General features: G+C 36.7%; 1 protein-coding gene and 1 long non-coding RNA gene across 4 annotated transcripts; one reads left to right on the top strand and one right to left on the bottom strand.

Annotated features, from left to right (window-relative positions):
- Nucleotides 1-1,499: 1,499 nt before the first annotated feature.
- On the bottom strand, nucleotides 1,500-24,661 carry LOC119082756 (choline/ethanolamine kinase). Of its 3 annotated transcripts, XM_037192338.1 has the most exons (10): nucleotides 24,224-24,661; nucleotides 21,029-21,079; nucleotides 9,095-9,207; nucleotides 8,887-9,028; nucleotides 8,675-8,827; nucleotides 8,233-8,603; nucleotides 7,697-7,816; nucleotides 7,186-7,441; nucleotides 2,328-2,507; nucleotides 1,500-2,249 (listed from the first exon to the last, which is right to left on the bottom strand). In XM_037192338.1, the coding sequence occupies exons 1-10, from the start codon at nucleotides 24,245-24,247 to the stop codon at nucleotides 2,142-2,144; spliced, it is 1,518 nt and encodes a 505-aa protein (XP_037048233.1). In that variant the 5' UTR covers nucleotides 24,248-24,661; the 3' UTR covers nucleotides 1,500-2,141. The 3 variants fall into 3 exon arrangements, with proteins under 3 accessions (XP_037048233.1, XP_037048234.1, XP_037048235.1); XM_037192339.1 differs by lacking the exon at nucleotides 21,029-21,079 and having other exon boundaries at nucleotides 1,990-2,249; XM_037192340.1 differs by lacking the exons at nucleotides 21,029-21,079; nucleotides 24,224-24,661 and adding an exon at nucleotides 9,276-9,367 and having other exon boundaries at nucleotides 1,990-2,249.
- LOC119082759 lies at nucleotides 6,605-7,224 on the top strand. Its single transcript, XR_005088708.1, has 2 exons — nucleotides 6,605-6,637; nucleotides 7,091-7,224. It is a non-coding gene; the product is annotated as an uncharacterized LOC119082759 (long non-coding RNA).
- Nucleotides 24,662-25,227: the final 566 nt, after the last annotated feature.

Consider the following 25,227-nt stretch of genomic DNA (forward strand, 5'->3'; position numbering starts at 1 on the left):
ACAGTGGCATTTTGTTTGATCAGAATCCATCGAGTCGAAATTTAATTATTTTTGCATTTGCCTTTATTGTTTGACATTTGCCTTTATGGTCAGGATTTAGGGTTAGCGTTATGGTTCGGCATTTATGGACGAAAAATCTGACGTTACCTAATATCGTCCAAAATAACGATAAATTTGTTCAGAAAAAGAAAATAACGATAATATCGTCCAGCGGATATTTTCATCCAGGACGATATTATCGTCAAAAAAACGATATTATCGTTTTTTGAACGATAATATCGTTTTTTAGACGATAGTATCATCAAAAAAACGATAGTATCGTCCAAAAAAACGATATTATCGTTTTTTTAAACGATAATATCGTCAAGAAAACGATAATATCGTCCTGAAAATATTTTAAAATTTATAATTTTAGACGATATTATCGTACTGGATGAAATTTTTTTGGACGATAATATCGTTTTTTAGACGATAGTATCGTCTAAAAAACGATACTATCGTTTTTTAGACGATACTATCGTCTAAAAAACGATAATATCGTTACTGACGATATTGACCGTGTAGTTATGTCGCCTCATCAAAATTGAAGCACAAGATTAGAAATCAGCCGACTGAAAATACTGTGATCGATGGAAGTAATAGACCCGACAATAATACTGGTCATATAAGCTTGCGTCTGTAACAGGTTAAATCAAAAAGACCAGACAGCAACAGATTGTAGTCCTAAGTCAGCTTACTTTTAAATGTGGAGTCAGGACGAATCACAGAAACTTGCTGACTTTGGTATAAGTCCTGTTTCTTGAACTTACCTTCTGCGCCGAATACAGCATAGTCAACGTTTCGCTTCATACTTGTACAATGTGTTGCGTAAGAACTGGTAGCGGAAACAATTTCCAGACGAGTGAGGCGTTCATTTATCCTTATTTCAACTTTCGCGGAACTAAGTGATCAATCGGACGTATCCAGACGAGTTAGGCGTTCATTATCATTATTTCAACTATCGCGGAACAAAGTGACTAATGGGACGTATACAGAAAATGCGGTATTCGTGAATACTTTTCTTCTAAATTTGATGGTTAGTAGATGGCATATACCTCTGCCTGTAGTACCAATTAGAAAATGTTTTTCGCTTAACTTCTGGCAGACACGTTCTTTTCAAAAATCGAAATTTTTAAACTTCAACGAGTGTCCGCACGCTTCTTTTGCATCCAGAGAACTAATTGTTCTTCGTACCATTGTATGCAGAAGTCCAGTCTTTATTGTCAAGCATCCCAATCACTTTTCCAACACCGCTCTCTGCTTCCTTGGGTGCCACGGGTCCCGCAGCACCAAATTATACGATTGATTTTTTTTGTGGATTCTTGTTCGGGGTTCCAATCTGATCAATAATATCCATAATACGTATGCAAAGCTTACTTTTTGGTTAATTAAATTCCATTCTACCGCACCGTGTAATCAATTGGTGTTGTATCATAGAAAAATCAAAAATATTTTGTTTTGTCTCCAAAAGACTTTATTGAGCTTCATTTATAAGTCAATAGTGGTTAACAGAACCCTTTCCAAACGGTCAGTCACCGGTTATCGACAACGATGAAAACAAGCGACGATTTCTTAACCTTTTCCAAAACCGCAAGTGATTCAACCATTCCTGTAGTGTTTGTTATCTTTCATTTTACTTTATACGATTTGTTTGCTCTCGCCTGTCGATAACTGATGACAAGCCACTTGTGTAAAAACTTAACACAACCAGTTAAAAGATAAAATAAAATAAAATTGTTTTGACTGCAGTGGTGTTTTACTAAGAAAAAATTAATTAAAAATTCGGATGAACTAAGTACACAGAAAATGTTTCCGATTTTTTTTTCGTTTTTGTTTTTTAAGTTGAATGACCGATCATTGTTAATTTACTCAGCATGTTAATGACATTATTGGGGTGAAAAACAATTTAACTAATCATCCACATTGGACGACAAATTTCTTTAGTTAAACTACTATACGAATAAGGCTATCGTCTTGCGGCATTTTATTGCGATATAATCATGTTGGAACGATTTCCATTATTATTTTAGGTTTTATAATGTCACGATTTTGAATTTATCAGTTTACAGTCAGCTTAGCCCATTCAGCACCGACCGATCAATTTACCGCCTTTCATCCAAAGTATGTTTGCGCTTCAGTTCCAGTCCTTTCGCCTGTTTGTACAACTCTTTCGCAGCGAAGTACTCCTTGATTCGGCATTCTCCGTACGCCTGCAATTGTCGGATTTTTTTTGGGGATTAACAAATGCTGAAAATTTGAATTATAACTTGTATCGGTCGGATCATTACCCAGTAGCCGAATTCGATTTCCTGGTGAACGTTCACTATCGACCATAGACTCCAAAGAAAGTGGGACACTAACGTGAAGCATCTCACTTCTTCTTTCAGTTCATCGATTTCAGCGGCCGAAGGACGATAGTCTGTTACTGTTGAGGCTAATTCTATAAGGTAACTGGCTATGAAGCGTTCCTGAAAGGAATCAACAAATCATTTGGGTGCTTGAGAAGTTGAGAAGTTTGAGTTTCTGCTTGGATAAAACTATCGACATTCCGCACTCGATTTAAGAGTGATATCGCCAAATCTTCAGGTGATTGGGGAACAAGCGGTCTCCGATTTTAATGAGTGATAGCTCGTTGGATTCGTCTTTCAATTCTAGGAAACACGTGTCTTTTACTTTTTCTAAAAAAAATTTGTTTTCTGTGAAAAACGTTCAAAAGTGAAGACATGTCAGAGGGTACAGAAAACAGTTTTTCGACAATAACTCAAGAAAAAATTATTTTAATTTGTTGTAATGTTGTACGATTGTCGGCCTTGAAAAGACCTACAGGTGGAGTATACGCACCGCTTGGTGCTAGTTGATCCACTAGAGTTATGACTAGAAATATAGTGAATGTTCGGAGAGTCCGCCTTTTCTGCAGCTTCGATGTACCACGGAGCTGAGTATGGGGTGTTGTAGCTGGCCTCACCCACTATCGTTGCACATATAAAGGAACCCAGTACTTTTGTGCTGCAAGCCCACAGAAGTGTTGGAAAAAAAGTTGGTGCCAAAATGCAGATTTTTTCCTTATTTCCGGGGGATCTACAGCTGGAACAACATCTGGAACGGTACTATCGCAGTCATTTTTTATCGTCAACTATTCTTTTACGGTATCAATACAAAAACGCGTCGCTATGCCACGAATATATCAGATCCAGTGTTAGTGATATCAAGAGAAAAATTATCAATTTTTTCTTGGCGGATTTCAGTCAAATAAAGTGTTAGCGTCCCAACCCGAATTCTACGACAGAAGAAGACAGACCAGTCGTTAGGAACGTAGGATCAGAAGATCTGCCTGACATACTTGTTGAAGAAGTAAAGGCTGCAGTCAACGAAATGAAAAACAAAAAGTCACCTGGTGAAGATGGTGTTCCCATCGAAGCCATTAAACTAGGTGGAGACTCCCTATTAAGTGCAATAACGGCTTTGTTCAATCAGTGCCTCCAATGGGAAAAAATCCCGGAAGCATGGGAAAATGCAGAGATCACATTACTGCACAAAAAAGGGGACATAACAAAGCTAGAAAATTACCGGCCCATAAGTCTTTTATCAACACTGTACAAGCTATTCATGAAAATCATCACAAAAAGGAACACGAAAAAGTTCGACTTCTACCAACCAGTCGAACAAGGTGGATTTAGATCAGGTTTCAGCACGAACGATCATTTACAAGTGATGAGAACGTTGATTGAAAAATGCAACGAATACAAGATTAGCATAGTCTTGATATTCATTGACTTCGAAAAAGCTTTTGATTCAGTTGAAACATGGTCGATATGGGACTCATTGGACGAATGTAGAGTGGACTCAAGGTACTCCAAGGTGCTCCAATATGTGTACGAAAATGCTACGTCATGTATTAAACTTCATGAGAACACGACGAAATTCAGGCTAGGTCGGGGTGTAAGACAGGGTGACACCATCTCACCGAAACTGTTCACATCAGTCCTGGAGAGTGTTTTCAAGAAATTAGACTGGAGCAAAAAGGGAATTGACATAAAAGGAGAATTCCTTAGTCATCTCCGTTTCGCAGATGACATTGTCCTAGTCGCACTAAATCTATACCAAGCACAAGTCATGTTAGAAGAGTTAAATGAAGAGGCTAACAAAGTTGGTCTCAAGATGAACTTATCTAAAACGAAAATCATGACAAACATTGACGACGACTGACAAATAAAAATTGGAGATACAGTTATTGAAAGAGTCGACAGCTATGTATACCTTGGCCACAAACTGAAATTAGGTCTAGACAACCAAACAGCAGAAATCAAGCGTAGAATCGGTCTTGGATGGGCAGCTTTCGGGAAACTCAGCCTGATTTTCAAAAGCAAAATGAATAATAGTCTAAAACGGAAAGTTTTCGATAGGTGTGTCCTTCCAGTGTTGACATATGGAGCAGAAACGTTAACATTAACCAAAGCATCTGAAAATAAGTTGAGAGTGGCACAAAGAGCCATGGAACGAAGTATGCTTGGAATTACACTCAGAGACAAAATGACAAACCAATGGATTCGCCAACAAACAAAAGTCGTTGATGTCATGGAAAGAATTGCGTCTCTAAAGTGGAGTTGGGCAGGACATATTGCAAGAAGGACAGATGACCGTTGGACCAAAGCCATCATGGACTGGAGACCCCCCACAACAAGACCTGTCGGAAGACCACCAGAGAGATGGACAAACGGAATAAAGAAATACATCAAAGGTACATATGGACACACGAACTGGCAACAAGTGGCAATGGATCGTACAACATGGAAAAATTTAGGGGAGGCCTACATCCAGCAGTGGATACAAACAGGCTAAAGAAGAAGAAGAAGAAAGTGTTAGCGTATAGCGCATGACCTCAGGAGTCCGGAACAGTAATTAGTTTTTCAATCGGACCAACATTTGCTACGTGATAGGAGTTTGGAAAACCGTTCGCTCCCACTTGATCATATCGTTTTTCCAGACTCCTATCACGTAGCAGATATTGGTCCGATTGAAAAACTAATTACTGTTCCGGAGTCCTGAGGAAAGAAGGAAAAAATCTGCATTTTGGCACCAATTTTATTTCCAACACTTCTGTGGGCTTGCAGCACAAAAGTACTGGGTTCATTTATATGTGGAACGATAGTGAGGCCAGCTACAACACCCCATACTCAGTTTCGTGGAACATCGAAGCTGCAGAGAAGGCGGACTCTCCGAACATTCACTACATTTTTAGTCATAACTCTCGTGGATCTACTCGAACCAAGCGGTGCGTATATTCTACCTGTAGGTCTTTCCAAGGCCGACATTCGTACAACATTACAACAAATTAAAATCATTTTTTCTTGAGTCGAAAAACTGTTTTCGGTACCCTCTGACATGTCTTCACTTTTGAACGCTTTTCACAGAAAACCAATTTTTAGCCCCGTACGAAGTACTGGGGGCTTATAAGATTAATATGCCGTTTGTAACACGTCGAATTGGAAGCAGACACTAAGGGCAAAGCATTTGGTTATGTTAATAGATGACGAATCCGCAATAAAAAAAATGTCCGTCCGTCCGTCCGTCCGTCTGTGACCCCTCTAGCTTGAGCAAATCACAACCTTTTTTCAAAATTCTTTTTTTCCCCGATTGGTATCGACAAAAGTAAGGTCAAGTTCGAAAATGGGCATGGTAGGGTCGGCCCCTCCAGAGCTAGGGCCCTATAGGTGTTTTTCAGTCTTTTGACGATATCTACCGAAATACGCACGCAATAGCTGCTTGTGATATATCAAATGAAAGGTATTGACGAGTAGAACAAAGTTGCTCAACATTGTTTTTGGGTAAGATGCAACGAGGGCTTGTTGGGAGGGCTCAAAGGTCGTTACTCGGCCCTAAGTGTTTTTTGCACATAAATCGAGTAAATCTCATCCGATTTTGCTAGTTTTTGTTTTATTTGAGAGATAATTGAATGACGAATAGAATGATGGCAAAAAAAGTTTCAAATTTGGGTCCTTGGACTAAGGCCTCTACTCGGCCCTAAGTGTTTTTTGCACATAAATCGAGTAAATATCATCCGATTTTGCTAATTTTTGTTTTATTTGAGAGGTAATTGAATACCCAATGGAAAGTTGGCAAAAAATTTTGGGTTTCTAAAATAATGTCGTAAATTGTTGGTTTTATTAGAAAGGTACTTCGTACGGGCTTTCGTAATTGCGCTACGCGCAATTTTAAAAATGAACACTTTCAGTAAATTTGACCATGTCCAACTTGACTTGCATTTTGGTAACAGACGCATTAGAGGGCTGTAGACGTATTAGGGTTCCGGGCTTATTAGGGCTACGGACGTATTATGGTTGCGGACGAAATAGGATTACGGGTTGTACGGGGCTAAGTCGCAGCAAACGCTCCGACTGTTCTGATGCCTTGTTTTTTAGAAAAAGTGAAAGATACGAGTTTTCTAGAATCGAAAGACGAATCCAACGAGCTATCGGAGAGCGCTTGTTCCCAAAGTTAAAAAAATCACCTGAAGCTTTGGCGATATCACTCTTAAAAATATCGATGAAGTTCAACAGTAGAGGAATTATAACTGTCAAGGAGTTACAACTTTCGAAGAGTTACAACTTTCGAGTAGTTGCAACAATCGAGGAGTTACAACTGTCGACTAATCACAACTGTCGAGGAGTTATAACTTTTGAGAAGTTACAATTTTCGAGGAGTTATAACAATCGAGGAGTTATAACAATCGAGGAGTTATAACAATCGAGGAGTTACATCCTTCGAATAGTTATAACAATCAAGGCGTTACAACTATAGATAAGGAGTTACAATTTTCGAGGAGTTACAACTTTCGAGGAGTTACAACTGTCGAGAAGTTATAACTTTTGAGAAGTTGCAATTTTCGAGGAGTTACAACAATCGAGGAGTTACAACTTTCAAGTAGTTTTAACTGTCGAGGAGTTACAACAATCGAAGAGTAACAACTGCCGAGGATTTGTAATTGTCAAAGGAGTTAAAACTGTCGAGGAGTTGCAACTGTCAAGGAGTTACATCAATCGAAGTATCGGAGTATAAATCAGTAAGCGGTGCGACAACTCTTCAGGTAAATTATAACCCGACGAGATGGGAATCTCACTGACTATGTTAGCTGAATCGAATACTTACTTGTTGTTCAACCGTTGGATACTGGTTCTTCTTGTGATAAAAAAACGGATACTCATTGCATCGATAGTCAATGGTCCATTCCAAGAAATGATTAGCCAAATCAAATCCACGAAAATTGTACGCACAATATTCAAAGTCGATGATCATAAGGTCGGGATCACAGATATCTGAATAAGTCTGGGAATTTCCGCTAAGTACTGAATCACGAGTACTTTCTAGATCACAGTCGTCGTTGTTGCCGCTATAAGATCGTTTCCTATAAGAGTGGGAGACACGGAAATTTAGCTACGCCGTTCTTTCGGTGAAGTCGCCACAGGGCTTACTTTAGAGAATTAAAATTCTGAAAATTCCGAAAATTCTGAAAAAGTTCCGAAAAATTCTGAAAAAATTCCTAAAAAATATTTCGGAATTGTTAGGAATTTTTTCAGAATTTTTCGGAACTTTTTCAGAATTTTCGGAATTTTCAGAATTTTAATTCTCTAAAGTAAGCCCTGAGTCGCCATTGACTAACCTGGAAGAAGTTGATGACAACGAATTGTTGTTGATATGATCGCAACTGTTCGAACTGTTTGGCGATAGTAGAACATCATCGAAATGCGAATCAAGAGCAGCTGAGTCATCAAAGTATGAGCTGAAAGTTGAAAATTAATATCGACCATTACTACAAGACTACTACAAACGTATCGAACACTTAACCGCATGCTACGGTGTAATAAATGCCTTTCTGTGTGTGTCTGTGTTTGTAGATTTGTTACACTAAAACGTAACGAACTACTTTTCAATGTCCCTAAAGTGAAGCTGTACGTGCAGTTAAAATAATAAAAAAAAACAAAAAAATTTACGAAAATTTCGAAAATACTTTTTGCTTGCGATTGGTATGGTATGACAAAATGAAGAGTTTTCGAATTTTCCGCTTGAACGAACAACTTTTACAATAACTTCGAAGCTCTAAATCGCTCCTCAGACTCAATATTCTTACACATTTTGTATTTAGCAACTGAAAATGACAAAGTTATGAATTGAACTGGCGTATGTCAGAGAAATTACCTCAATTGTTCCAGCGAGCTGTCCCTTGAATTTGTAATACCTTCTTTAAACAGAATATTCCCTTCCTGTAGATCGTTATGCGAAAATACAACCGGAAATGATTCCTTGTCAACGGTTTCCTTGATCCAATCGAGTTCCTTACGAAAATCGATGTGTTTCATAGCTGCGGCATGTTCCATTTCGATGGGATTCGACGATGTAAAATTGGCCAATATCGTTTCGGCATTGACCAGCCATCGTTCCATGGTCTTCCAGAGCCATTCGGGCTCCTTCGATACGGGTACGTTAAGGCTATGGATTTTCGCCATTTTCTCAGCGATTTTGCATGAGATTTTCGGGTCGCTTAGCTCACCGGTTGATAATGGTCTTGCCTGTGTGTAACAATTTTGTCGTTGTGTCATTCGTTGTGGTTAGTAAATGGATGAGAAAGTGTACCACCTACCGGTATGTACTGTTCAATTCGTCCGCCAGGAAAAATTCCATATAATTTTGGTCCAAGATTACGTTCACTGAGCACGGTAAAGACAACAGACTCAGTCATTATACTTTCAAAGGCTTGCTCACCGTGTATTTGACCATAAATTCGTAAAAGTACCTTCAATGAGCAAACGTTCAATAAAATTGGATCGTAAAATGAGACTTGGTTCACATTACCTCTTTCGGTTCAGGCAAATGGTTATTATTGAAACTATCTGTTCGTGGACGTTTATTGCTGGGTCTGCTGGACTGATGATTCTCATTTTTATCAAAATTGTCGGGCAGACTCACATGATACAGGAAATTCGATAAGCCTCCACTGAAACAGACGAGCATTTTGAATGTTGAACCACACAGAGCAGTCACGTCGATTCTAACGAATTACCTAATGCGTTTGAGTTGAATGTCTTCAGCCGAAATGGTTTTCCACGCCCCGTTCAAAAAATCACGACAGAGTCTGGCGGCTATGTCACGCATCTCTTCCAAATTAGAGGATGCCTATCAACAAAGGAAAAATGTTCGTTAAGACTTGGGAATGTTGACCATTGAATTCGTTCCAATTTTACCGGAAAGAATGAATTTGGTTTGTTTTGGAATTTTGTTAGCAAAAAATATTTCTAATTTTCATGCAAATACAACAATTGTTGATCGACCAGATGTTCTAGCAGACAATTGATTTTGCAGAACTAAAGCAAATGTTCTATAAACGTCAAAAAAATATAGGAAAAAAACGAATCGATTTTGAACGGCGCATGTCCAATACAAACACGGAACTTATTAATATGATAGCTGCTATGTGTACGTGATCAAATTCAGGTGGTAAATGACGTGAATTTAATTGGGGTATCGGATTTGATTTGTCAACAAATCTTCGGAGTAATTTTTTTTTAAATTTTAGGTTTCACTCTGTCGTGGTAACAAGTTAACTTATCCCTAACGCAACAGGTTGTGGATACTATCAAATTCTTTCAAGAACGACAATCATGGGCGCGCGTTAGCATAGCGCCCGTGACGCAAGTCCTTTTACTAGAAAAAATTTCAAAATTTTTTTTTTTGTCGTAGACTGCAGAACCATATATACAGCAAATATTGAAGTTCTACAATTCAAATACAAATGACTCCAAATTACCATTAAAAAAATAGGCGTCCGTACGAGTTCAACGAGCTATCACACGTTCTTGCAGCTTAAAATTTGGCCACGCAAAAAATCTTCTAAGAAGCCCCATTTTCATACATTTTGGTCAATTTCAGTACTTTAAACGAAATGAAAACATAACTAACGCCGACCCGTACGAAACACCTATTCGTATCAAAAGCCTTTAATGTGAAACTCTTCATTTCTCTTACTTCATTTTCTGAAAAACTATTCTCCCTTTAAAATCACTTACATTATCCACTCTTTGCCTTGTTATCATATACAACTAAATTGCCGGAGGCAATATAGACAGCCCCGTACGAAGTCAAATTTCATAAATTCCTATTTAAACAGCTATATACCGCTATATTTACCTATATTTCACTGTAAATAAACATTTCACAGAGGAATATGCTATTATATAGCTCTATATGCCTGTATATAGCTCAATATAGCTGTATATAGGTATATATAGATGTCCATATATGGAATCCCTGAAACCCCTCACACTTAACACATTATTTCCATGTTAACAGAAACTCTCTAAGTACCATTTTTCCCAAGATATTTCAATTTTACTAAAATCCAATATGGCCGCCGGCAGCCATTTTGTTAGGAGACCGGAAATAGTACCGACGCTTTACATTCGTTAATACCTTTCAAACAAAAAAAAAATTCATGAAATTCGGTCAAAATATACTCGAGTTATTGACAAAATACTCCACGTTCACTGTACGGCCGAGTAGCCAGATAAGAGCTCACTCCAAGAGACCTAGCTCACGCTCCGGAGAACATAATTTCATGAACTTTTTTTTCCCTGATTGGTACGGTCAATACCTATCTAATAAAGTGAAAACAGACGAAATATGTTCAAATTTGACCGACCTACAAGCTACTGCTTCCCGCCCTGTGCCTGTTTCACACCAAGGGGTCTAACTAACGAGTCGGACATCCGATTTCCATAAACTTTTTTTTTGTCGATCGGTATTGTAAATACCTTTTATTTGACGTATCACTTACAAGTTTAACGTTTAAATGTCCGGAGATATCTTCGAAAAACCGTAAAGCACTTATTGGGCCACAGCTCGGGAGGGGTCGATCCAAAATCACTCATCTTCGAACTTAGCCTGTCTTTTGACATTACCAAACGGGGAAAAAAAGAATTTTCAAAATCGGATGCGTTTTACTCAAGTTATCGTGCAGACAGACAGACGGACAGACAGACGGACATTTTTTTTTCGCGGATTTGGCATCTCTAGACAACCACAATCGGTTTCCCCTTACTCAGGTAGTCCAATTCGACGTGTTACAAACGTATGCGTAAACCTATAAGACCCCAGTACTTCGTACGGGTCTAAAAATCCTACGTTACTTTGTTAGTCCGTCCGTGTTTACTATCTTCTAAAGTCTTCTTTAGATTTTGTTGAAATTTTGGGAGTAGATTCTAGTCGTCATTCTAAGACATTCCAGAAAAAAAAATTTGGGGGGAACCGGCCTCGTTTCGGAGCTAGGGCTCCTCGAAGTTCCCTTATAGGCCCCATATAAGAACACCTTTAAGTGTGTGTGGATGGGTATGGTAGAACAAATTTGTTCGCTTTTGGTATTTTGTAAGCTCTGCTCGCCTCAATTTTTTTTTCCTAAATTTAGTATTTTTTTAAATTTTTAAATTTTTAATTTTTTTTAAATTTTTTACATTTTTTAAAATTTTTTAAATTTTTCAAAATTTTTAAAACTTTTCAAATTTTTCAAAATTTTTTTTAAATTTTTTTAAATTTTTCAAAATTTTTCAACATTTTTCAACATTTTTCAAAATTTTTCAAAATTTTTCAAAATTTTTTCAAAATTTTCAAAATTTTTCAAATTTTTTAAATTTTTTAAATTTTTTAAATTTTTTAAATTTTTTCAATCTACTAATTCTTCCAAAAGAACTGATATCAGTCAAAAACACTCGAAAGAGTAAAGGTGACGCAAGTCCCTGTGCATACTTCCAAAACAACTGATATCGCTGGAGGTGATTTTATTTCGATTATAATCGTTAAATCTGTTACTTCTTTCATTCAATGTGTTGACTTGATTTAAAATCTGTTACTTCATTTGTTTCAATATTAGGTGAGAGCATCCATACAAGTTATTTTTAATACTCGGGTCATTTTTGTCAATGCAATCGATATACGTTCTTCGAGATTTTCAGTTATTATACATGATTGGGAATGAAAAGCAAATTTTCTTTTTCAGTACATTTTTGGCGAACGAAGCCATTGTTTTCTGACCCTTGTATCAGACTATCAACGGTTTGCCTCAAAATGAACACAGTTTTTTTTAGAAGACAGTGTTAACTTCAAAACATACAGCCGCCCATAAAACAATTACGAAATGACGGACCAACGCACTTCAAGCAAAAGTGATCATAGTCGACAGCCGCCAAATAGAGTACTTTTTTGTATGAACTGGCTTTTTTTGGGTAACACACTGTCGATGTCCAGTTTCAGTGCCCTATTTAAAGTACCACTGATGCCCAAAGTGCGTTGGACGGACCCACACATCTTCCATTTCACACTGTTTGGAGACATTATTGATCAAAAGTTATAACCAAACGTAGAGCTCTAGCTCAAACAAATTTCTTTTTACCCGCAGCTACGAACGGCCTTAGTCAAATTTTGGCTGGCTGAAAAGATGCGGTGCAGTGCGAGTGTCATAAATTGAAAAAATTAGTTTTCTTCGCTTTATGATACGAAAACACTTGAAATAACGCGACAACAGAAATCTCGCTTTTAGGAGAGCAAACAAACGATGTTCATAATCGACTTGTTTTGAATTGTTGCATACGAAGGCGTAATTAATTTTCTCTCTCTCTCTCTCTCTTTGCTGTTTTTGTTTTGTCTTTCGTTTAGTACGTACAAAATTTGCAAATTTGACGAAAATGTAAAAAGTTCTACGCATTTTAGAGACATACCTTTTGCTAATGCTTGATTTCCTCTTACGCCGTTTTCGCTTCGTTTGCACTCCCTTTACTCTTTAAACAATAAAAAAGAGTCGTGGCTTAGCTAAACGGAGCCTAAACGGCGTAAGAGGAAATAAAGCATTAGAATAACGTTCTGGGTCAAACAGGTTGAAATAGTCGTACTTAATTGATGTTAAGAACCAAACTAACAAGAGTTCACCACTTATTTTTGTCGTTGCTGTCGGAATAACAGACACTACTTTCGCGTTTATAAATAATAAAAAAGAAAATTGAATCGATGAATAAAACATTAGCCAAAGAAGGGCACGTTTTCCAATCATTTTATTGTTTTGAGGTGAATCGGTCAGTAATCGATGGTGAAAAGTCGATAGACAAATCAACGCATGACTGTTTCCCCTGTTCCAAGACGAATATCGATTGATATGAAAACAGCAACGATTTTAGAGCTCGAGTAATATAACCTAGTCTATCTTTTGCGTGAGAAATATTTAGTAATCGATAGCCAATTACAGAAAGTGGTAAGCACTTCAAAATTAAAGAAGAAAAAACGGATTTTGACTAAATTTCCTAGATTTTAATGTTTATTGTAAGTGGTGCGAAAAGGTCTTACACTTTCAATTCTTACTATTGCAAGTTCTAGCACATCCTATTTTTTAAAAATTGATTCGCAAAAAAAATCGGAGAAATTTTAGCAAATCAATTTTCTAATTTGGTTGGGCTGGTCGAGATCCAATTTTTTATTTTGTAAAATTTCGATATTTTAACCCAAGATGACGTTCAAAGACAAAGTTGAACTATTTTTTTCATGAGTCGTCGACATCTAAAGAGTCTTCTGTTAAGAGGTTCCGAGCTGAAATTGTAGCCTACATTTGTGCGTTTCGAAATTTTTGATCGCTGATATCTTTTTACGAGAGCCCTTTTTGAAAAATGTACGACCACATTTTCGAGTAAAAATATGTCAGCTTTGAATAAAAAATAAAATTTTCTGTGAAAGTTCCATGTGCTTTGAGAAAACTGTACCGATGCCCCAAATTTGCATCAAAGGTACTCTTTTCTCAAAGCACATGGAACTTTCACAGAAAATTTTATTTTTTATTCAAAGCTGACATTATTTTACTCGAAAATGTGGTCGTACATTTTTCAAAAAGGGCTCTCGTAAAAAGATATCAGCGATCAAAAATTTCGAAACGCACAAATGTAGGCTACAATTTCAGCGTACGCTCGGAACCTATTACCTAGGAGCTTCGATTTAAGAGGCACCGGTACTTAGCTAAAATTGTAGCCTACATTTGTGTGCCTCGTATTTCATTTTTGATGATATCTTTCCACCAGAATCCTTTTTCAAAAATATACGACCGCAATTCCGACCACGAATCTGTTGTAAATCAAAATTAGTTTTGGTTGTAGTCGTTTGACCAGCTCTGAGAAAAGTGAGCAGTTTAACGAAATTTTCATAAACTGCTCATTGTTCTCAGAGCTGGTCAAACTGCTACAACCAAATCTATTTTCTGTTGAAAGCTAACACATTCGTGGTCGGAATTGCGGTCGTACATTTTTGAAAAAGGATTCTGGTGGAAAGATATCATCAAAAGTAAACTAAAATCCAGTATTTAAAAATCGCCCTAAAGTAGGCTTTTCACCAAAGTGCCGGTGCCTCTTAACCGGCGCTAACGGTAAGTTTATGATAACCGGCACTGGTTCAACCAAAATTTCTGCTTCATAGAGGAATTTTTAAATATCGACGTCTTAGCAAAAAATGTTAGTGGAGTTAAAAAGAACAACTTTGCTTTCCTAGTAATAAATTCTGACTGTAAATATCGAAATATTACAAAGCAAAAAGTAGAGCACTACTAGGGCAGCCCAGCCCTAGCTACAAAGAAAAGCCGAAATGCTTTAACAAAGGGCAAAATGTGTGAGTTTTCGAATATAAAAGAAAAATTCAGAACAAAAAACGAAATATTCAAGTTTATGGCATTCCTTTTATCAATTCGATTCCATTCCGTGATATATATAGTATTGCAGACTATTGATAGCGTGATGAGCGTGTTGTTAAAAAAGATCAATAAACGAGACATTGTTTCGATCGACATAACAGTCAGGCATGAGCGCCGCCGAAAATCAGCCGCCGCAGCCGAGCCGGTGCCAAAAACACGGCTCAAGCCGGCTTGAAACGGCTGGAAAATGAAATAAAGATTTCGAAAGGTGAATGGGTGAAATAATTTTGAAAACCGAGATTCCTGTTGATCCTAAGCAGCTCAAGTACTTTTTGAATTTTTTTTACAAAATTAAGAAAATTTTGAAAATTTTCTTGAATTTTCCAGAATTTTCCAGAATGGTATATTACGTCCTCGCTTCTAAGTTTGTTGTTTTGGCAGGTATGACCTTTGCGGAACGAGCCGAAGGCGCACAATCAGTTAATTCACAAATTTGAGAAAACTTTATCGATCTTTGCGAATTTTCTCGATTTTTTTTTCTTTTCAATTTTTACTTGATTTTCGTGAGCTTTCGATTTCTTATCGAAAACCATTTTCTTAATGAGTTAAATGAGTGTACCGGAGCATGATTTTCCATTTAGTTCAAGTTTTGAGGCAATAAAACTTGACGCGTTAGTGAACCTTAGACTTAGAGACTTGCTTGTAACAAGACCAGTTCCACTTGCACTTCATGCTTACTAGTTCATTTTCCATGAATTTATCTAAACGTTTTTATTTTTGAAAAAAAGTTAAAAGGAACCTCCAGCCGAGCCGTTTTAAGCCGGCTCAAGCCGATTTTTTCGCCGCCGCCGAGAAATTTTTTTCGGCTAGCCGCCGCCGAGGTTACTCCGTCGACGCTCATGCCTGATAACAGTCTTAATATTTGGAGTTTATTTTTAAACAAATATCATGCGAACGTTCCATACTCAAAGCACCATTGTAGTATATCTAAAACATGCAAATTAAAAGTGTGTAGACCTTGATGCAGAACCAAAATATGTTCACGAGTTAGACATTACGAGCAACGTTTAAAAAAAAAGTAAATTAGCAAAACAAAAATGGAACGTCAAATGTATTATCTTCTTGTTCCAACAGTTTCAGTGAAATATGAGAAGATAATAGTTAAGAGTAAACAGAATTACACATTAGTCATCGAACGAAGTTCTGCGGAAAGTTTTGGAAGAGTAGAGTAAGGAAGGAAAAGTTTCGCAACTTCATGTGTGACAACCCACGAGTGAAAAATAAACACCAAGCAGCACTGATAATCTGATCGACTTTAAAAATGTAAAATGCCATCGTTTACAGCTCATTTGAATTGTGGTTGCATATCATTGTATTTAATAAACCGGTCAGATGCAACGCTTTAAGATTCTCACCATTTTATTGAAATTATTCAACTTGTGTGCCAACAATCTATTAAAAAATCATTACTCAATGGGTAATACCCGACCAGAAGCTAAAGCGCTATTGGTTCAGAAAATATTTGTTCTGTAAATCAGCGGTGGCGAAATAGCATTCTTGTCTGCCACCGTAACAAAATGAGTAACAAGGCAACATTTTCTGTATTAAAAGACTGACACGATCAAGCTCACTTGACTTATATTTTACGTAACTTAATAGAGATAATAGGGTTACATTCTCCTCTAGTCGGATCGCGAATTTTGACCTTTCTCTGACAATTTAGGTCTTCGGTAGAGGCTACCACGGTGCGGTTGAATTAATTTTAACTGAGCATTTCGATGCACTTTTGATATTTTTCGAAATTATTAGTCAGCTCGGAGCCCAGAACAAAATTTTTTGATTTTCATCCGTATTTTCGGTGACAGTGGTGCATCGTCCATCCTGTCTACAGAGAGAGTGGAGGAAAACTGGTTGTGGTTTCAATCGATAGTGCCTGAAATTCTAAAATTTGGTACCCTTAGTGCAAGTGAAGCAAGTGAAATCAAGCACATTTCGTCGTAGAAGGACACAATTCACTTAACGCAACATATCGTCACTGTTGACATGAGTCATTGCAAGTGTGGTGTCAATAGACAGCTGAGACTTCCCGCATTTTAGAATTAACCATTTTTATTACAAAAAATTTTAATAAGTGTGTTTCAGGTGCCTTTGAAACACGCAATATTTGCCAAATATGAGGGAAAACCTTTGAGTTACTGTCGGGCTCTACGTAGACGGTCTCCAAAAATAATATTTTGGTCATTGGTAGAGGAAATGTTGCTCTACTGCTAGAACTATTTATTAGCTTCATCCCTCAAGTATCCCCGTCTTTATGACTCTTTGAAAATCATGTTTTTCAAAACTTAGCGTGTCTCTGCCGGCTTCCCTTGCACTTATGGTACCGAATTTTTGTACAACTGTTATTACAATTTCAGGCACTATTGATTGCAACTACAACCAGTTTTCCTCCACTCTCTCTGTAGACAGGATGGACGATGCACCACTGTCACCGAAAATACGGATGAAAATCAAAAATTTTTGTGGAACCTTGTTCAGGGCTGCGAGCTGACAAATAATATCGAAAAATATCAAAAGTGCATCGAAATGCTCAGTTGAAATTAATTCAACCGCACGTAGCTACGGAGGGATTCTTTTGAAAAACAGCCTACCGAAATCGGACGCATTTTCTATTGGAATTTTTTATATGTGCCTAGAAAGGACTTCGACCCTAGAAGCCAAAACCACTTTCAAAAAAATTCTTCGAAGCTTTTGTGACTGGTGAAAGGTGATCAAAAACCGAAAACTTGCACTTTTCTTACAAAAATTGCTCCAGTTACACGAGCCGTACAGGGTCGTGTGGGGTGTCATTAGAAAGGTAATCACATGTACTATTGAGCCGAATAGGGTCTTATTGGGTTTAAAATTCATTCACACTGAAATATGTGCAGATAAAGTTTTTAACCGAAGACGTACACTGTTCTTACTGAAATTTCTCGAGGTACACAAAATGTACATGGTGGTGTGGGGTATCATTTGAAAGGTAATTTTATGAGCTTTTGAGCCAAATAGAGTTTTATGTGGTTTGGATACATATGCGATGAAAAAGAAGTTGAAATGTTTAAGTGTCCATATTTCATCATAGATGCATCCAAACCACATTAGTCTCTATTTGGCTCAAAAGCACATAAAATTACCTTTCAAATGATACCCCACACGACCATGTACATTTTGTGTACCTCGAGAAATTTCAGTAAGAACAGTGTACGTCTTCGGTTAAAAACTTTATCTGCACATATTTCAGTGTGAATGAATTTTAAACCCAATAAGACCCTATTCGGCTCAATAGTACATGTGATTACCTTTCTAATGACACCCCACACGACCCTGTACGGCTCGTGTAACTGGAGCAATTTTTGTAAGAAAATTGCAATTTTTCGGTTTTTGCTCACCTTTGACCAGCCACACAAACTTTGAAGAATTTTTTTGAAAGTGGTTTTGGCTTCTAGGGTCGAAGTCCTTTCTAGGCACATATAAAAAATTCCAATAGAAAATGCGTCCGATTTCGGTAGGCTGTTTTTCAAAAGAATCCCTCACGTCTCTTTTAATCCCACTTTCTATTTTGGTAGGTAGTGATGCAATTGATTGAAAAAGTTTACATTTTAATCAAATTTACATTTAGCGAAACTACTGTTTTTTCCACAGCATTCAGCGCAATGAAAAACAATGTTTTCGGTACATAGAGTGTAAATAATTTCTTATTTCAGTATCCTACACAACTGACGTACTTTGAACGCTACAGAAAAAAAAAATCTATTTTTGTACATTAGATATGTGTTTGGTTTGTAATCATATTTCAGATTATTTTCCGTACTACTTTGCTATGTCTTGTTTATATGAACTTTCATTCATTCAAACTTCAATTGCGTTTTATCTTGAACTTAAAAGTTTTTTTAGAGAATTAGATTTCTGTGGAACAGTAGTTGCGGAACAAATATTCGGATCGATTGTAAACGTCGCAATATTTTCATATTTTAAATTCGACATTCTCTGACACGCAACACATCGCAGGTATATTTTATGGATGTTGAAAGCGGTATTCGCATGTCAACAACAATCTGAATCACATTCCAAAATCCACAATAAAAAAATAATAAAATAATAATTCAAGGTTGTATCAACTGTAGTGTTGTTGTCTGCCTTAAATTTATCACATGCCTAACCCAAGCAAAGAGTATTAGAACAATAATCTGATTTCTGGAACTCAAATGTAAAGAGTTAATCAATTTTCCGACTCATATACTTTGTTACTTTGTATATATGCACAACAATAAGTGGAACGTGGTGCCATATCCATTGTGCTATCTCCGTGTTATCATGTTGATAGATTATCTGACTTTACAAAGTCTACGGCATTCGAACAATGTGTAATCAGCGACCAATAAACTGATATACCGTTGCTCTTCATTTCTTATCGAGCGGCTAGCGGTCACGGATGTGTGGGTGTAATAAAACTTTGCTAAACTTGTGACTGCACCGATAAAATGCAAACGTATCGGTATACCGATAGTGTGCCGTGGTGACCTAGTTTGAAAGCGGATGCAAAATAAAAGGAAGACTAATTTCGCTGGTTAATTTAGGTTAGGCTTTGGCATTAATAGTAGGTAAAATATCTTCCATGTAACGTACGGCTCAAATTTACGTCCAGAACAAAGTGATTACATGGGAACATTGGATTGTAATTATGACATTTGGGATCGAAAGTAGGTCTTTTCATTCTGTCAAAGTGACGTTTAAAACGTCAAACAAAAGTAATTATATGAATTAGTCACAATTCTATTTTTCTAATAGAATTAAGAGAAAAGTAGTCAACTCTGTAACCACTTCGTATATTTATTATCGTTTGACGTTTAAAAAGTCACTTTGACAGATGGAACAAAGTGATTACATGCGAACGTTGGATTGTAATTATGACATTTGGGATCGAAAGTAGGTCTTTTCAATCTGTCAAAGTGACGTTTAAAACGTCAAACAAAAGTAATTATATGAATTTGTCACAATTCTATTTTTCTAATAGAATTAAGAGAAAAGTAGTCAACTTTGTAACCACTTCGTATATTTATTATCGTTTGACGTTTAAAAAGTCACTTTGACAGATGGAGCAAAGTGATTACATGGAAACATTGGATTGTAATTATGACATTTGGTATCGAAAGTAGGTCTTTTCAATCGGTCAAAGTGACTTTTAAAACGTCAAACAAAAGTAATTATATGAATTAGTCACAATTCAATTTTTCTAATAGAATTAAGGGGAAAGTAATCGACTTTGTGACCACTTTATATATTTATTATCGTTTGACGTTTAAAAAGTCACTTTGACAGATGGAACAAAGTGATTACATGGGAACATTGGATTGTAATTATGACATCTGGGATCGAAAGTAGGTCTTTTCAATCTGTCAAAGTGACTTTTAAAACGTCAAACAAAAGTAATTATATGAATTAGTCACAATTCAATTTTTCTAATAGAATTAAGGGGAAAGTAATCGACTTTGTGACCACTTCATATATTTATTATCGTTTGACGTTTAAAACGTCACTTTGACAGATGGAAAAGGCCTACTTTTGTTAATAACTGTCAACCTATCAAGGCTGCATCATGAAGTTTCCCAGAAACCTGCGTCTTTGTTTGAGAGAATTGTGGGCATTCACTTGACGTGTATGCAAGTTTCTTCTATTAATCCACAGGATCATCTAGGAGTCACCGAGAGCCTTAGCTTTCTCAGCTGCCGATTACAGCTCACAATGTCCTGTATTAGTACCTACTACCCTAATATGCAATTCCGGTCAATATTGAGCAAATCTTTGACCCTTTTAGCATTTAGCATGTCATGGAAATGATAGCGTCTCTAAAGTGGAATGGGGCAGGATATAACGCAAGAATGACAGACGAACGTTGAACCATAATGGACTGGAGACCGTACAAAACAAGACTTTAGGGCAGCGCAATCACTCTACATTCCAAATTTATATCATAACACTCGGAATTTCTCACACCTGCAGACTTTCCTCGTATGTACTGTAATTGTCCGTTGCTACAGCGCAACGATAAAAATACCGAAAAATTCTAATAGCAACTTTACAATGCACAATACTTTAACTGATGTCTGGATGAAACTGCTTGCGCATAATTATGTAAAACAAAAAACACTAAAAGCCTGAGTTGTGTAGGTGATAGAAAGATGTTTTCGTGAAACAGTCAAGGTTATAAACAAAATTACAACAAGAAACCACAACACACACCCACCATACCATTGCAATTTGAAGCAAATCTTTTCCAGAAATACTTCCGATGCGTTTTAGCTAAGGGAATACGATAAAAAAAAAAATTTAATTAATTCTTTCGTTCATTAAAATATTTAAAGTTGAATCAGCATTGCGGAAATGACTTTGCATGTACATAATGACAGTTGTGTGCACAAAATTACTTCCCTGATGATTTAAATAAAATACAGTCGGAGAAAAATAGGAGGACACAGTTACGATCCAATTCGCTTTTATTCATTCCACACCAATGTTAGGTCATCTACGTATATATCGCATGTGGATTCCACAATCCACAATGTTGAATGGATAACTTCAATTGGATTGTAATCGCAGTGTAACTTCTTCATCTTCTTCCACTATAATCGAACGTTTCGAATGTCATGGAAACAATATCGTCGACTCAATAATAATGCAAAAATGGAAAATATCATGTTTAACCAGCCATTAACCTGTCGTAGTAGTTATGTGAATTGAATATCTTCAAATTCCAAACTCAATATCACATTTCAATAATGTGGCTCGTCATGCATGCATTCAGTTTTGTATTTATATGGAATTTTTGCAATGTTTGTTCAAAATGCAAGGAAATGCAAAATTGTTAAACAAAATACGACGTTCAGATGAACACCTCATGAACACATGATCACCGAGGAATGTTATTGCAATCGGAGTATTTTCAATGAAAATGATTGATAAAAAAGGGCTGCCATCGAGAAACACGATTCATTAAGTTTTTGAGCTCTCTGCAATTATTTTCGGCTCTAATTACCGCTTCTATCGATAAATTGAAACGGAAAAACCATTTCGATGACCAGGAATGTTTTTTTTAATAAAAACGATTTCTGTGTTGAATTTGCCGATTCCATGCGAAAAAAACAAGAATAGACCGGCTGAAGCCTGGTGAGGTCTTTTTTCATTTTTTTTTCAATTTTTGTTTACTACTAGCTTGGTACTCATTCAAGTACCACTTTGGTATTCAACTACCAAATTTTGGAATTATAAATAGGCAAGCAAGCCGATTAATTTCATCAGTCGGTGTGCAGCTATCAAACAGTAAACATATCTACAACATCCGTATTAGTCAACTACCACTTTGGTAGTCAACTACCACTTTGGTAGTCAACTACCACTTTGGTAGTCAACTACCACTTTGGTAGTCAACTACCACTTTGGTAGTCAACTACCACTTTGGTAGTCAGTAAACTACCACTTTGGTAGTCAGTAAACTACCACTTTGGTAGTCAGTAAACTACCACTTTGGTAGTCAGTAAACTACCACTTTGGTAGTCAGTAAACTACCACTTTGGTAGTCAGTAAACTACCACTTTGGTAGTCAGTAAACTACCACTTTGGTAGTCAGTAAACTACCACTTTGGTAGTCAGTAAACTACCACTTTGGTAGTCAGTAAACTACCACTTTGGTAGTCATTCAACTACCACTTTGGTAGTCAACTACCACTTTGGTAGTCAACTACCACTTTGGTAGTCAACTACCCCTTTGGTAGTCAACTACCACTTTGGTAGTCAACTACCAAATACTTGATTTATAAATAGACCAGCAGGCCGAATAATTTTGTCAGTCGGTGTGCGTCTCTCGAGTAAGAAACATCTTTGCTGCTATATAGTTTGGGGGTCTAACTACCAACAACTACCAAATTGCAATGTCTGCTATGAGCGATCGGTTACCAGATAACAAATAATAATTGATTTGCCTGGTGTTGGTTTGTTCATAGTAGCATTGCAATTTTAACTTTTATCAATCACATTTTATTTGTGACACAGACGGACGGACAGACGGACAGACAGACGGACGGACGGACGGACGGACGGACAGATGAAGTGCCCACAATAGGTCTTTTTTTCCTATGGAAAAAAGACCTAAAAAGTTTAACGAACATGTTGATGACCTACGTGAACACGATTAACATTTTTAATTGCATGACCGTACAGACTAAAGTACATAACAGTGAACTTATGTACTTATTTACTGATACGAAGCAAAACAGTAGTATTGCTTCAGCAGTATGAATTATGAATGATAATCAATTTGCACAGCACATACACACACGTATAGAAGCGTGTTGCGACCAGTACTCAAATTACAACTTTATTACAACCTGCAGGTAACAATTACAATTTTACCTGAATCGGTAAATCGTAATGAGACTGTAATTCTACTGGTCGTACCAGTCTGCAAAGCTTGTATGTATACGAGCGATTAATATGGTATCAAACATATACTACTGGATCGTATCAGTACGTAAGTCACTCTTAGACGTACAATCTCTTTAGGTAAATAATTCGCCAAGGCTGTGGTGAACTTGGGTCTTGATATCAACGACATTTGCCTATTGTTAGAGGTTAATGATCACGTAATTAACCTTTCACAGACGGATAGGATTTGACTTGGACAATTATACCGAGTGTCTGTTACTTCCTTTAATCTAAGTATTTTCAACAGATTCAACCAAAGATTCAACAAGAGTTTATCGCTTAATGACGTTACTATCGATTATAGAGATGGTTTCACCATAACCGATGCTATGTGACCTTAGAGTTATACGGTCAAAGTTGTTGTTGATATGCTGGTAAAAGTGTCTTGGTTTCGTCGAAACGGCAAACTTCTTTTCGATTTACGAATCGATTATAATTCATCAAAGTTATGTAAGGTCGTTGAATGTTTGATTTTTTGATGACAGCTGATATTGTGGCTGGTCTACCTGCAAGTTGGGATTTTCGTGCCAATTTTTCTGTCCGATTCGTTTTACCAACACTTCTACAACAGTAATGTAACACTTTGTTGCAACGGAATGAAAATAATTGTGTAAACATTGGCAGTGTGAGAAGGTGAGTGATTAATGTCGAAGCGATAAAGACTTTATAGGAATCGGAATTCATTAAAAATAAGTGCGATAAAAACTGATGCAAAGATTCCAATTATTCAACTGACACACCGACTGATAATTTTTACGGAAGAGGGGTGATAGCAAATTGCATGTAGGTAGCTTATATTATAGCGAATGTATAGGTATGTGCTACGCAAGTAGCACTTTGTTCCTTTTCTTTTGTTTCAACAGAAAATCGATCTTATTGATTGTGAAATAATTGAATTAAAATCAGTTGGATAGTAACACAATAAAGGAAATTCAATGGACTGTAAATGTGAATTGAAAATGTTACCTTGCTTATGTCCATTGCACTCATCAAAATCCAAGTGTTGACGATTCAGTCTCCAAAATAAAAAATTGTTACAACCAACGACTAACACAATTTTAAATAATTAATTTACTAAGTAAAAACAATGACTATTCAATGGGATCACTTCCCGTTTTTTTTTTCTTCCTTTTTTTCTTCGCTTAATATTTACTTTCACAACTTGGGTTATCACAAATCGAATTGACTTAAACTTATAAAGAATAATAAAAAAAGGACACAATGTTGCTGCGTTCACATTAAACGAGTCCTAAAACTCCTCCTTATCTCGAGATGGTTGAATTTTTTCTCTATCAATTTTCAGTAGAAATTATTCAAAAAGTAAAAAATAAAATTGAAGAAAACGAGAACACAAAATCCGTTTTACATCCACACTATCTGAATTTTTTTGATGAACTGATGGTAGTGTGACGCATAAGCTGACGTTGGGTCATATGAACACACACACACACACACACACACACACACAAATACAACTTCTGATTTGACGGAGGGGACCAATGACGTGTAGATAGACTAGATTCTGAGTACGTTCAATGAAAATTGGCGCCGAATTTTGAAAAAGAATTTTAATCGTTGACCACACAGGTTGGGAAGTATTGTAACATTTCGCACCGCGCGAAACTCTCACTCCCGCATTGAAGTGATTTTGAAAATCGACGACCACAGGAAAAACAATTCACGCAAAAAATGAAACGAGTGACAAGACGAAACCATTTCACTAAGAGCACTTTAGTGATCAGACGGTCTGCTTTTCCATGTTCAATAAGTGTTCTTGGATTGAGTACGTGGATTTTGGTCCCTTCTCGATATAAATGAGCTGCACCAATAAGAGAAGTTCCAGTATCTGGCTGTTTCAAACCCCATTTTGTTTCACTAAAACCCATGAAAGTGACTGATACAGAAGTTTATTTAGGCTCAAAATGACTGTTACTATAACAATACATCAATACATCAATAAATTTTTCCAT

This window comes from Bradysia coprophila, unplaced genomic scaffold (genome assembly GCF_014529535.1).
Source record: "Bradysia coprophila strain Holo2 unplaced genomic scaffold, BU_Bcop_v1 contig_476, whole genome shotgun sequence".
NCBI classification, from domain to species: domain Eukaryota; kingdom Metazoa; phylum Arthropoda; class Insecta; order Diptera; family Sciaridae; genus Bradysia; species Bradysia coprophila.